A 15,226-nucleotide genomic window follows, 5' to 3' on the forward strand; every position below is an offset into this window, starting at 1 on the left:
TGATGCGGGAAGTGAATGTAATAAATGTGTGTGTGTAAAAGTAATATACATAACATAACTCCATCTAAATTAGGGGCAACTGCATCAAGTGTACAACACAATTAATATTTTTAGAGTGAAACACAAAAAGTACGCCGGTGTAAAATGGGCATTTGATTATTCATCGAAAAAACAACTGCTCGTCATAAGGTTTTAAAAACACACACATAAAATTGGAGCGGACTGGTAATTACTTAAAAAACACTAATACGAAAAACGTACTAGAAAATCTGATGCATTACAACGCTGAATTTTTTTACAGAAACGAAACTATTAAATATATTAAATGCACTGTCCAAAGGGAATACGGAAAAGCTTACATAATTGGCAAGCTAATTCGTATGTTTGACTTGAGTATAATATACATTTAAGATTTAACATCGCATGTCAGAAAAGACGCTTACGATATACATTCTAAGAAAAAGGTCAACTATTGGTTTAATATTTTTTGCAAGGATATTTGATTAAACGTAAAACATAAAATTCTTAAATTACAATAACACTTTATTTACCACTATAATAAAAAAACGGATTTGGCCAGTAGAGTTAACTAATAGGGTGGAATTGAAACGTCCACAATATAAAAAGCAAAATAATACTGGACAGATGCTACTGAAATCACAGAGGGGTCGACCAAACGAAAGAGCGACAAAGCAACTACTGCTATCATAGGATGTTTGTCACAAAACTGCCGAAATCTAAAAAAGAAAAATCAAAAGCAAAGCGATAATGTTTTAACTTTTTTTATAGCGTTGTTAAATTAAAGCAGTGTTTTTTTTTATAATATTAGTTCACCAAACCAGGCCTAATTGGCCTAATCGCGCATTTTAACACCAATGGCGTTTATATTTGTAACAGAACCCTCTTGAGACATAACACAATAAGTCATCTGGTTTCGAACCACAATATTGGGCGTCATTAGACAAGTGACAAAATTTCCAGTGATGTTTCGTCACATTTTTAGTTTGCGCTGCTTCACTGTTAAACATGAAGTGACTCGAACAATTTAACTTTACCGCTTCACATTTAAGTATAAAGACAACCGGTTGCTCGACAGCGTAATTAGACCTTTTGCAATAAGCGCGAGTCGGACCAGTGATAACAATTAAAAATTTGAACAACTTTTATGTTAAAACAAATTACAGAGCAACGATTTAACCAAAATATAAGTTGTACAATACACGACAACAAAACGCAGAATGGAAGTTGTCGTTTCAACAATGTAAATGTACAAAAACATTGTTTTAGGGACTACAGGACAATAAACAGGGTACATCGATGGCAGAAGCGACGAGCACGTTGAACTGGAATGTTATCAAAATAATTATTACTGTCACACTCGATTTACTAGAAACGAGTATATATACCTATGTTACTTGACACTGGGCGACTTGTTTATTACGAAACATTTCTATTCGAAATTAAAGGATTGGTAGATTATTTCTAGGCTTGGCAGTGACATGGTACAACAGTACTGAATTGCAGTTACCCTTGGTTGCACCTAAAAATAAAAAAAGCAAACAAATACATCAAACAAATAAAACGGATCAATCATTTTGAGCAGTGGTTCTCAACCTTTTTAGCTTACGGACCGGTAAAATTTTAAAAACAAGTTTTGCAGACCGGTGGACCTTCAAAAATCAAAATAAACCCAAAATTTAATAATGCAACAGTATGAAACTAAAACACTTCTTAGCTTTCACAGACAACTGGTCTTAAAGTTTAATACTTAAACAGTTGTAGCTTACTTTTAAACAGTTGGCCAAAACACTTGCAGCATTGTGACGTACAATGAAGTCCAAAGAAGACCATTAACTCTCTGTTGCGTGACAATGCTGCAAATTACGTAGCTGGCGAAGTTCTAAACTTGATGGATAAGCCTTCAACAATTTGCAATTGAGATATCAAATTTTAATATATTTGCGGACCGGCAGGAAAGTGGACGCGGACCGGCACCGGCCCGTGGACCGGCGGTTGAGAACCACTGATTTTGAGGACACAAATGAAAAGAATTAAACAATGGATCGGGTTCATTAACAAATTAGGTTTGCTACAGCCCATAGCGGATAAAATTCGCGCAGGCAGACTTTAAATTAAACAAAACAATCACGTAACTACCACGACTGAAATCACCAATAAAAACACAATTAAGGAAGATAAAATAAAACAAGGAAGAAGCACCATGGTTACTTTTCTTGGGCATAGATTAAGATTCAAAAGTTATTCAACCGTTACAATTGATTTGGGCACTAGTAAAAACATAAAAAACAAAAAATGGCAAACAATAGATTTGGCCAAATCGGTCAGTTGCGCAAGTTTGACGCAAGACACGTGACGCCTAATTGTCGAAAAGGCACATGACGCCCTCAAATTCTTCCTGAAAATAAACAACAACAACACCATCCACCACGAGTAGAACTGAGCTCGTTTCCTCCTCCTACTTGATGTGTTCCTCCAACTCCTTCTGCATGTCGTCCGGATCCTCATCTTTCTGCATCAGGTTTCTTCGCTGCTGGATGTCCTCCTCCTGTTCGGGGATGCTCTTCCTCTTGAAGAAGCCGCACTTCCACAGGACGGCGATGATGATGATTAGGAAGAGGACACCGGCGGCCACTGCGATCGCCACGATCCACCAATCCACTGACTGGGGTGTGGCGTTGGTCGGGTAGGTGGCGTATATACTCACCTTTAAGTTAAAGAAATAATAAATATGCCGTTGCTACCAGGCATAGTATACTAAAAAAAAATAAGTTATTTTGGTATGTATTTGTTTAACCAACGTTTCGGCTAACTATTCAAAAAGCCTTCATCAGGGAATGACAAACATGGCCAACGCGTCTATACCAAAATAAATTATTTTTAGTAAATTAAAGAAACGCAAATCAGAAACTGGGTACCCGTACTCCGTTGTTTACAGGAGTGGAGAGAAAACGACTAATGGTCCACAAATATGCAGTAAAAGTTTTGCGCACGCCTACGCAAAACGATGCCCGTACACCTGTTCAACAATGTCTGGCAGGCGGTTTAAGTTTCGTTTAAGCTAAATTTTCTCGGAGTTGTCTTTGTCGGTGGTTTTACACCTATATTGGTAACGAATTTGGATACCACACGATTATTTCCGACATATGGCAGGCGTTTCAGATAAGGTAGCTCCTAACAATCTCAAAACACACAAAAACAAATAAATCATTCAAACAACACAAAATCGAGGGCAAATTGGAGACATTTTAGCGTCGCTTCGCATCCGATGCAATAACCTACCTCTGAAGTGTACGTCGGTCCGGCGTCGCTCGGACTGATCGAGTAGGCGTACTTGTCCACGCGAAATCGCAGGCTGGAAGACACCACGGAGTCGTATTGGCTGGCGGTAATGGGCGCCATCATAAGGTCGCCGTTTAGTTGCACGGTTACTCCTTCGCCGGTCTTTAGTACTCCTACTATACATTTCATCTCGAAGCAGTAGTGCGAGTCCGTGTGGCAATTCTGCAACGAACAAGTTGTGAGGCGTTGGTATACATCCGCGGATGCGAATTTTAAGTATTGGCATAGTTTAGAAGTTTTTAGATGGTTTAAACGAGCAATTTGCGTAAAGCCTACTTGACTGGTGGGCACATGAAAAATACCAAATAACAAGAGTAAAAGCACATGATAAAGGACTTTTATGGATCATTTGTAATTTTGTTTTATTTTGAGCAAACAGTAGTACGGAAGTACAGTACTGTCCACTCGTCTGATAACAAGCAAAAAATGTATCTCAGTTAACACAAATAATGGTAAATCTACCTTCGGATTAAAATACGACGTATTATATATACCTAGTATGTGACCTACGAAGTAATACTTAAAGCGGCCAGGCGTTTCTGAATAAACAATGACGTAAAAAACGTACAGCAGCCAAAGGCACAAAAAGTTATTTTGCCAGGCCCAGCTATCAAGTCTACGCAAGTCACTTTTTATAGCATAAATGAAAAATAAGATTGGCATAATAACGCCGACTGCCGCTTACGTAGTAGTTCATGACGCCACCGTTGGTGCTCTCAACTTTTAGCTCGTCCGACGGCACCATGACGTCACTGGCCAGGGCCTTGCTCGCGTCGATGATGTTTTGCGGGTCGCACGACATCTGCCCGCTAACCAGTACCTCCCTGAGCGAAAGAAGAAAAGCGCCGCCGGGCGTCTTGAGCGGCCACAAGAGGGAGACAGAGGCCGACTCGATGTCCGATGGTCCGTCGTTGGTTATCTACGAAAGGAATCGTCGTGTGTTGGCTATATTTGGGCTCTGTTCGCTGGTCGTGCCTGGCTGACAATAAGCGCCTAAGATAGCGGTGGAGCAACTGTGATAGGCGGGATTTCGCGCGCCTATAGTCCCACCTAGGTCAAGGGTGGCATGATAGACGATGGAATTAGCGGTCTCCAAAGAATGTTATTTATCTATTACCCGTTATATGATCTACTTCTATCTTTCCTCATATTTGATTTTCGAATTATTGTTCTGTCTTTATTATGCAAGCGAGGCCAAATGTGCACTGGGTCAGTGAATAAATCGAATCGAGGATCAATGACAGACTTCGGTACATGCCTAATGTACATGTAAATACTTCTTCGACAAATAAAACAAAAAAGAACTAACAAACTTACGTCGTATTTGTGAGTGACCGGTTTCGAAACCGAAACGTTCTTAGCATCCTTGAACAGAATCACTTCGTAAGGCCTGTAAAGAAACGCTTGCTTATTTTAAGAAATAACAAGTCAGAAAGATTTTGGAGGCAATTGAAACTGTTAGACGTATGTCGAACACCCTATACAAACTTTCTTTTTATATTTCACGAAAAACATGGATAAGAATTGTATGGATTTTGATCTCCAATCAACACGCAAAACAGAAGCTAAATTTTAAAGTAACACGAAAATGTAGTATGTTATGACCATGCAATAAACAATTAAACATAGCCAAACTATCAGCGGGCAAACGAACATTATGATGTTAACGCCGACACTTACGAGCAGATGAGATTCGCGTTACATAATTGAACTATTACATATGAGACGAAGCTTGATATCCAAACTTTTTTGAACTGATATATTTTGTCTAATACAGCCGATAAAGTTTTAAAAATTATTTCGACCAACAAGTTTTAGTCAAAGACAAACAACTGCCTGCATTTACGTTAATGCGCAATTTCAAACCACATACAGCTACAACTTGTATGTAATCTAGTTTGTGAATCACACACATTGTCAACCCTACTATCATGATAAACCCAACACCAGTTTTGCTATTTAGATAAATATCCACGCTAGATTTTATGAAGATGAAACGCGTTCGAACTTACACGGAATAGTTGAAAATGGTGACGTTAGCGAACACATCGACGGCGAGAATGGTCGAAACCCGGTTGCTTTCATTGTTTTGCTCGTTTGTAGAATTTACGAAGGACCTGCACAAACACACAAAGTAAATAAAAAAACTAAAGTTTTAAATTTATACGACTGTTTTCTTTTATACTAAGCTCGCGGGTGCTTTTAATATGGTCAAATGGTCAGTGAATAAATGAGATCAGATAGTCACATTTCGATGTTTAACGAAAGCAAGCTGCCATTTTAGGCGCCAGGCCTATTGAGTTTTGCCAGGACTTTGTCTTTTGGTGCGACTCTATATTCCAGCTTTTTGAGTCTATTTAAACTAAGGAAACGCAAAATAAACCCTTATCGCACTTTCCTATCGCACGACAAAAAATCGGTCATGCTGATCGTAAGCTGCTTTTGCAACGGTTACAACAACATTTCCTGTATTAACTGGAACCAGAATCGCTTTGAACCAAAAGTGTACGGACCATCAAAATGCAACTTGTACTTAAAAAAACGTAACTTGTACTTGAGACCTACAGCTACATTACCATGGATCATACCAGACTACCAGTTATTGAGCAATTTAAGACCCAATTACATCTCATTGGTCATATGTATGGTTTAATATTAGTTGGTGACGGGAACACTTCAATTGATGCGAGCGGGTACGCAATTGGACTTTACACTAGAAGCAGAGAAACTGCGGTGGAAATGACGTATATCAAAACAGCTTTGCTTAGTCAGGGTTGGACGGAACTTACTTGAAGACGAGCTGCTTTGAGTCGCCAGTAAGTGCGTTGATGCCGAACTTTATGTTCACGTTGGCGTGCTGGTTCTTCTTAAGGGGGTTTCCCATTTCGCAGAGGAGAAAGGGCGGGTAATCGCCACAGGTCCGGATCGGGGAATTCTGCCAAACAATGAAACAAAGAGTTAGATTACGTCATTCAGTTCCGTTCAACATTGATTCGCATTTTTTTGTTAAACAAGTGCAAGATTCACTTTAAAGTTTGGTTCGAATCTGACTCAACTCACAACTAGACAGCAGTTGGCCTGTCACACGATAAAATGATATCAGCGGGTCACAATGTTTCAACGGAAACTGGTTAGCACATGACGCATGGTATTCGGTATTCACGCACTGCAAGTGTTCGCTTAACGCGCAGAGTGCCAAAATAGCAGCTTTAGACAGTCAAAATATGGAATGACAGTCCTGGAAGAGGACTGGTCTTACTAACAACGATAACAGCGAACGCGAAGTAATATACAAAACGTTATAAGTACAGATCTAATAAAATAAAACTCTTTAAATTTGCTAGGTAATTGGCATTACTTCTTCCAGATTCGAATAGCAAATCAAGTTGTCGACAATTCATAATGTAATTTAGATATAAATAGAAACGCGACGGTGCTATAACGTCGCCATACTACAAAGGACAAAGGGCCCAAAGAGTTCACGCTGTGCTGCGGGAAAGCACGCTTTTGTTGCGGAAACTCACTTGAGACTCCTGGACACCGACATAGCTGGCGTTGGCGGGATACTCAACCACCAGTGTGGCGAGGTAGGCGTTCTCGGCAGCGTTGCTAACGTCCACACTCATCACCACGTCTACATAAGCCCCGACGTGCACAGCCGTCGGCTCGCTGCGATTATATAAAGAGAATTGTTTTTTTTTATCGATAGGCGTGATGTAAAACAGAAGTAAGGGTCACTAATAAAATGAGAAAAAGGGATTCCCAACAGGACAACCGTTATACGAAAATTTGCCGTTCGAAAATTGAAAAAGCCGTCACCTTTGCATTGTATTTCAATTATATTTAGCTCACCGAAAACCAAAGGGGAATTACATTTTTACTTTAGTTTAGCGAAAGTTAACAATGCTTTGAATTTTTAAGATCCGACATTTCCCGCTTTAGGCTAGCCTCTCCACACTTACAAAGCGGCAGTCATGGACAAATCGGGTATGCAGATCTCGTCGGGTCCGCAGTCCTTAAAGATCTGCGCCTGTGTTGTGTTCTCGGTGCCCGTCAGCTTGTCTAGGATCGGCTCGACCGGCTGGTGTGTCTCGCGCAGCCAGGAGGACACAGTGACGGCGATGTCGCCCAACTTGTCGCGGATGTCTTTCTGCAAGACCGAGGGCGCTGTTTTAAAGGCTGTTCACGCTAATTGCAAACAACACAATAGGGAAATTATCCTTTTTTTGAGATTGCATTTTGACTACCCAAGTTTACTTAAATCAAAAAAATGGCCATGTTAAGGGGCGATTGCAAAATTAAGCACAGAGATATCAATTTGAAAATGGCTATTTGGCATTATATAGTTCATAACTCAACGCACAATTGATTTTTTGTGCCAAAACAAACGTCACGAACTGCCCTGTAGAATTATCGCTTGTTTATCACAAAACACTATGCACAAATACCAGCACTCCAGAGTATAACGGTAGAACATTTCTAATGCACAGCTTGATCAGTGTGTTTTGCTGTGATAGAATACCTTCATATAAACGGTCTCTTGGGTGCATCGCGGGGTGTTGGCGTGCAGCGTGATGTTCTTGGGCGAATTGTCGAGCAGGTAAGCTCGCTTCTCCGCGTCAGGCTTGCTGGAGTCCATGTCGTACGAGTAGGATATGGCTGGCAAGAAATACACGGTTTCAAAATTGTGCACTTGGCCGACGCATTGAAAACGATCGCAGTTAACATGTGCATTGGGTTTTGCGCTATGGCACAACGCTAATGCGCTATGGCACAACGCTAATGGTATTGCATGTGTGCGATCCAAAACCGTTTTAGTTATTATTCAGTGCAAAAATCTAAAAAGAATAGCCAAAACTTTATTTGTTTTCCCAAGTAATCAGCGCATAATTAATCAAAAGAACGCTGAACGCGTTTGTGAAACAATCTGACTGCATCAAAACGGCAAAAAACAGCTGGAGATACATACACTTTGACCTGATGAAGCACGGTTGTGCGAAAGCTTGTCGAGAATCAAATACAATTTGTCTTTATACAGTGCCACCTGATTTCTCTATTTAGAATTAGGACAAATACGGCCATATACAAAGATACACACTCTTGTTTACCAACCTAATTTTATTCGTTCGTGTTATCGTTTGAGAGTGCAAAGTTTGTCTTTCTACTTACCCACGTCCCCAGGCAAGCCAGCGCCGTGGTAAGAGAAGCAGGTTTTAACGGTGAAGCAGGCCGACTTGGTCGAGGATCCGGGGATCTCGCAAGACAAAGTTTCGAGGTCGACTTTTGGCGGTTGGATCGTCATTGCGGCCTCGAGGGTGACCACCGGCCTTGACCTGTGCAGCACGGGTAGGTTAGCCCAGTATTGCGCGAAAGGGGTGAATTGCCCGATACGAAAACTAGTCACAAGTCGACGCCCATTAGCACCAATTTAAAAAGAGCCAGGCCATTTTGTTTAAACGTGCTTTTGGGTCTATTTGCAACTGGAGTGCACGCGCCGCTGCATACAACCTATGGGTTATTTCGGGTGGCCAATGAAACAGCAATAATAAGTTAGTCTACACAATAAGAGTGATGTAAAGTAGCAAGAGCATTTCTTAAACAATGGGCTAACTATACAAAATACAAATGTTAAAAAAACATAATACAAAAAGAAATTGATATGCCGGTATGGTTCAATAAAGAAAATCCGAGTTCTTGCAAAACTTATACATTGTGATAAAACAAGAAATTCCGTAAGCCTAAGTGTTTTTCAAAACGTTTTGTGTATAAATACTGTTTCATTTACCTAAAACTGTTAAACAATATAAATTACCGTTTATAAAACACGCCGTGGACAAACTTGTTTTCACAAAAAGGCCAAACGTGTTACAATAACAAAACCATATTACGACACAAGAACAGAAATATACCAAAAAAGTCTCTGGATAAAACAATATGCCACTAAAATACTTAACTGTCTGTTTATAAAAAAACTACGCCCTTAGCAAACATGCTTTTAATAATCAGGCTAAGCGTGTAGCAATGACATAAACCCGCGACACGAGAACAGATATAAATGGAATTACAGCTCTCAAATGAAAAAGTTGTCACCAGGCAAGAAGTGACATCGGTTTTGACCCGCCCAGAGTCTTGTGTCAACAATGCTAGACAATACACACAAGTGTGCTTGCTCGCTGCTGTAGCGTGAGAAACGCTCAGTAAACAGCAAACAGATAATGAAGTATTTCGCCTCTTTTCCAGACAGCTCACGTCATCGCATTATTATTCATCAACCTTATATCGCTCAAATGGTGAATCACAGTCAAGGTAGCTCGGAAATATTATTACAGCTTTATGAACTAAAGTCGTTTAAGCTATAACACGATGGAAATGTAATTCCCATATATTGCTCAAAAGACACACGACAACACAATGGGCGCCCTGCGAAGGTGGACACTTTTGTATACAGCGAGTAAATCAACCTTAAAACATTAGGGTCACAACTGAAAAACAGAAGAATACCTTATGTTATAAAAAAAGGTTAATTTTTTAATTGACGTACCTACCGATAAAAAGCCAAGCATAACACACCTTATAACCACAGCCATGTCGGACAAGTAGGATCCGATGACGATATCCTTGTAGCCGTTGCTGTCCAAATCCTTTTCTCCCTTGACCGAGAAACCAAGACCCCGTATTTTCTTGGTAGGATCAAAGTTAGGGGTCTTTTCGAGGTCGGAGCCTCGAATCACTTGCGACGGATAGTTTCTCAGCCCGCCCTTGCCCCCGTTAAAAACGTAAACTGCGCCGAATTGAGAATCACCCGAAACGTCTGTACCGCTCGATTCGTATGGTGCAGAAACGAGGATATCTAGAATAGGGTTATTTTCAACGTTTATGAATCTTTGCAATATAATAAGTAACAATTTTTTTTGAATAAAAAGTTCGTATTGACGCCGTTAAAACTAAAAGCCTAAAAGCTATTCTTTTAATTCTCAAAACAAATTGCTTCTGATAAACTTATTTCTAAGTTAAAACGCTGGTTAAATAAAACAGCTGAAATATTGTTTATAGATTGATTATAAGTGAAATAGAATTATTTTATTTCTAAAAAAAATTGTTTACTCTAAAGTTTAGCACTGTTTATTCAGCTAAACGTAGAAATGAGCAAACAGAGTTGTTTGTCACGTCCTCTGTAAAACCACGTCGCATCTCGCTCGACATGTAAAATTGTGCTAAAATCTAAGCTTTAAATCATAATAACTGTATTGTACTGTGAAACGTATTTTTTAAAAGCAAAAAAGCATGATGTCTTTCATTTTAATCTAAACAAAGTTTTTTATATAACTTACGACATTAGAAAGATGCTTCCAATATTTTTGAAACAATATTTATTTCAAAAAAATACACTAGTACCTGGTACGTCTTACGGCAGCTGCAAAGCAATTTAAAACGCGTAGCGCGTAACTTAGTCAACAAATACAAAAATACATCAAATGCAAAACACTTTTCCTTGTAGATTAACCACGAAAAGCTGGTAAATAGCAGCCTGTAACATATACTTACCATTATACCCATCGGCGTTAATGTCACCCAGCTTGGTAATAGTGTGTCCGAAGCGGCCCATACTCACATTTCCGTGAATTACTGTTGGGTCAGCAAAGGGCAGATGTCGATCCTTGTTTGAGGAGCCAGCTCCTGAATAAAAAAAGCAACAACCTAAACAACACTTTCATATATCACAATTTCCATGATGAACAGCATGTAAAGTGGAGTATCTCTGACGATATGTGAAAAATTATACCGTCAATGTAGGGCTTAAGCATGAATTCTTCAATGACAAACGGATTGTCATGGATAAAATATATTAACTGCAATTATCCTATGCACAAACAAAGTTGTTTAAGAGGTAAACAACGTTAATATGATTATCTCTATAGATGTAATAAAAAATGTTAACACAGGACTGTAAAAAAGGCTTCACAAACATTGTTGACAACTATACTAAGATATTTTAATATAAAGGTACAGTGCAAAATGTTATTTAAATTGCCCTATTGTTTTAGTGTGGACTTATCACAATGGCCTTAGCTGTCTACTTAGACCAACCTGTCAGTTGATAATACACATAGATTCTGCCGATTTCAGGTTTCTTTCTGTTTGTGTCTGTATACAACGGTGATCCAGCAATCACATCATCAAGTCCATCTCCATTCACGTCAACAACAGCCAAGCCATACCCAAAGTATTCACCAATCTAAAAGACAAACGGGTGTAGGTTTAAAAGTGTAGAAAATAAAATATAAAAAAATGTCTAGGATCAAAACGTTTTTGGGACAATTTTAAAATTGTATGGACAAGTAGCTTTTAATTTTACGATTATCCACATTGATTTAACACAAAATAAGTGTGCCATGCCACATCTACCTGTTCGCCAGTAAAGTTCGCAAGTGACCTTTCCATCGTTTCATCATAAACGACTACCATTCCACGAAGGTCAAACCCCAGTCGCCGGGGTGCACTTGTTACCAAAAGAGGCAACTTGCTTCCTGTAACCCCAGTGGCAACAGAATACCCTGTATGTAAAACAACAAATGCCAACCTTATAACTTTTAAAACTTTAAAATCAATGTGGGTGGGGAACTATATTCACTTTTCTTTAACCATATGTTTGTAAAAAAATAAGTCATGCCATCATTATGTGAAACCTTGTGTTTTCACTTAGTGAAACCCCATTTTACCAATAAGATTAAATGTCAGCAGCTGTGCTTCCTGAAAATAAAAATAAAACCTCTGAGCTATCAAAATCATTTATATTTAATGAAGCATGGTCTCCGGGGCATCTGCAATGCACTGGGGAATCCAGAATCTGGCCAACTTTTTTTTAATTTTAAATACAGTATCCAATGCATTATGCAAATAAAGGGAATCAATTCCTATATGATTAACTCCTATCAGTATTTTTTTAGTGTACAACCGTTCATTAAAATATGCTATAAATGACAGACAGCAAACTACTCAATATTGTTTAATTACTTCCTTAACAAGCTGCAAGTCCTATAATACAACTTTATATTAACTAAAGTACTTCCTAGCCAAACGTTAAAAACAAACAAACAAACATAAGTAGCCCTTGAGTATATCAATATGTGACTGCACATATACTGGTCTGAATTAAAAACGGTGCTTCTGGTAAAACTTGAAAACAGTTGTCAATCAAATTACCTTTTCAGGTAACCTTCTTCAGGGCAATGGATAGCAACAAGACAGATAGATCTATCAAGTACTGAACCAAAGCCCTCATATGTGTAATGCGTACTATAACACAAGATGATAAACATATAATGTAATTTTGGCTCTCCAGATTTAGTTATAGTTTATTAAAATTTTCCTATGCCTGTATTCAGCATTGTGCATACTTAAAGATTAAATTAAAGTTAGTCAAAGCGCACTAGGGATATAAAATTACGCTGAACCTACCAAGCAAGTTAGTGTCATAACTTTGTCTGTAATAATCAACCTTGCCCCAGTTTGGTGGGACAACAGGGGTTATTTCTGCTGTATGGATTGGAAGACTTGTTTTGTTTTGGTAGAGGTCAGACAACAACATCAAGGAGCCCTGATTGTAATATGATCCCACTGCACCAAGGAGAATTTTACTTTTGTCCTGAAACAGTAAATAACGTAAATAAGTAAATAAAACAAACGTTTTAAACTTGCGTGTACACTATATATGAACTTAATACAATAAAGTATGTATATCCCATCCGATGTTTGTTGGTTTGTTCAAAGAAGAAAACTGCATTCTGCGCTTATGACATACAGGAGGTCATTGAATCAATTTAGAGTTACCCTTTGAAACAATATACTTAGTTTAGATATGATACTAAATTGACATGAACACAGATCAATTGAATAGTTTTTTGAAGCAGAAAATTCATGTCTCAATTCAAAAAATGCTATGTAAAAGAAACACTTTTTTACAAATAAACAATGTGGCTGCATCAAAAAAGCTATATATACGTTTTTTTTGCAAAATTCATGCAGGTAATTTTATCTTGTTTTATCTAAAGTAATTAAAAGCTGGTTAACATTATACAATGTCTAGAAAGCTGTTTTTCTCCTTAGCAAACCTGGTTATCTTTGCCAGTTGGTGATAATGTTGGGTAAAAATTATGTATTAAGAGTCATGGAAAACTAAAAGCCTGATAAAAAACAGGCTATGGCCAAGCAAGTTATTGACTGTTATGGATAGTCAATACAGCTATAACACAATACTATAGACAAACTTTATAAAAGTATATAAATTGAGGTACAAGAACATTTTCAAAGTAAACTTAACCAACCTGAGTAAATGAAGAGCTGAACCCTGCCTGACATGAGCTGTGCGCAGGGCCATAATGTTCAACCCCAATATCAGTAATACACGGCAAATACCGGTAAGCCACTGGCTGTTTTTTTGTGAAATCTTTAAGAAAGTAACAGATGCCGATCAAATCATAGAAGACATCACTCTTGACTTGAGTTCGATGAGCATACATTGGATCACATGACTACAAGCCAAAGGTTTATATATGTATTTTGTAATTGCATGAATACAAACAGAAAAAAGAAGACTAAGAAATAATAGGTTTTCCACATACCAAAACATATTTTAGTTAATGGATGGTTAACTGGTCATATTGCATATTTAACATTGATTAAAACTTTTACCAAAAGCTCCTTGTTAGGTCCAACTTCTATGGTTGTTCCCAACATAGAGCGGACACGTGTTTCTGGAGTAACTAAAATACAAAATCTAATTAAAAACTTGTAATATCTTTCAAAAGCTATTTACTATTTAAAACAAGAATCTTTTTACAGTTTGGAACACCTTTTTATACAAAAAGTTTCAGTTATTATACACAAAAAAGTACAAATTTTATATACAAAAATAAGACAAAATATACTCTTTGTACACACTTGGTGTAATTTTAACCATAGAGCAGTTACTGATAGGGTCTGAAGGACTGTAGGAACACTTAAAAACATTTCCACCTGTTCCAGATTTAGGAGCACCAACTGTTATCCTAATAAACAAAAAACATCCAAGAATCGTGGAATAAGTAAAATTTTAAGAAACCTAATTTAGAAACAAAATATATACATATAAAAATTTAAGCTAAATGACCATTTATCAACTTAGTAATATATACATATGAATATACCATGTTTCAGATCCCTTGTAGTAGTCTACTGAGTAACCAAAATAAATGTTATTCCTGGGGCTAGCTACAAATGATGAAAACTCTGCATCCAAATTAAATGCTTCAGGGTGCTTCGCTTGGAAGTGAATGAATAAAAACAACACAAAAACAAAGTGCACCAACTTTTGAAGAATGAGGTCAAAACAAAAAGGCCTTCGGTTTGCTGTAATTTGCAAATCACAATGATGTGCAGGCATGTTAAATGCCTATATTAAAAGCAATGGATAAAAGAAAACCTTAAGCAGCTGAAATTCAAATACAGAAAGTTACTGTCCCATGCTTACTATTCATTTGAAAAGTACAATGGCATAGTGCATGTACATATCTTTATTGAAAAATTTAAATCAGTGCATATACTTTTGCATATTTCAAGAAATGACACTTGATACAACCCAGATGCAGAGCAAAATTCAGAAAATATATTTATAATTTGATAATAAATTGCAAAGCCAAAAAGGTCGAGTAGATCGACAGCATCTTGATTAAGACGTTTCTATATAAGCGTGTATCATTTTCAGTTAATGTGCTATCAAAACGCCTTAATCAAGATGCTGTCGATCTACTCAACCTTTTTGGCTTTGCAACTTATTATCAAGCTACATTACAGATCCGTTCATAGTGTACCCAAGTATATTTATAAT

The 15,226-nt window shown here is 37.8% G+C and overlaps 1 protein-coding gene across 1 annotated transcript; it reads right to left on the minus strand.

Moving 5' to 3' along the window:
• Positions 1-9: 9 nt before the first annotated feature.
• On the minus strand, positions 10-14,826 carry LOC146161000 (integrin alpha-8-like). The gene is made up of 19 exons (XM_083384638.1): positions 14,547-14,826; positions 14,302-14,408; positions 14,053-14,123; positions 13,686-13,892; positions 12,820-13,006; positions 11,767-11,915; positions 11,449-11,596; positions 10,906-11,037; positions 9,931-10,210; positions 8,530-8,693; positions 7,883-8,019; positions 7,323-7,510; positions 6,885-7,029; positions 6,150-6,295; positions 5,373-5,477; positions 4,678-4,750; positions 4,046-4,279; positions 3,301-3,522; positions 10-2,725 (listed from the first exon to the last, which is right to left on the minus strand). The coding sequence occupies exons 1-19, from the start codon at positions 14,780-14,782 to the stop codon at positions 2,477-2,479; spliced, it is 3,180 nt and encodes a 1,059-aa protein (XP_083240764.1). The 5' UTR covers positions 14,783-14,826; the 3' UTR covers positions 10-2,476.
• Between the last annotated feature and the right edge of the window lie 400 nt (positions 14,827-15,226).

This window comes from Ascidiella aspersa, chromosome 3 (genome assembly GCF_963924565.1).
Source record: "Ascidiella aspersa chromosome 3, kaAscAspe10.2, whole genome shotgun sequence".
Taxonomy (NCBI): Eukaryota; Metazoa; Chordata; class Ascidiacea; order Phlebobranchia; family Ascidiidae; genus Ascidiella; species Ascidiella aspersa.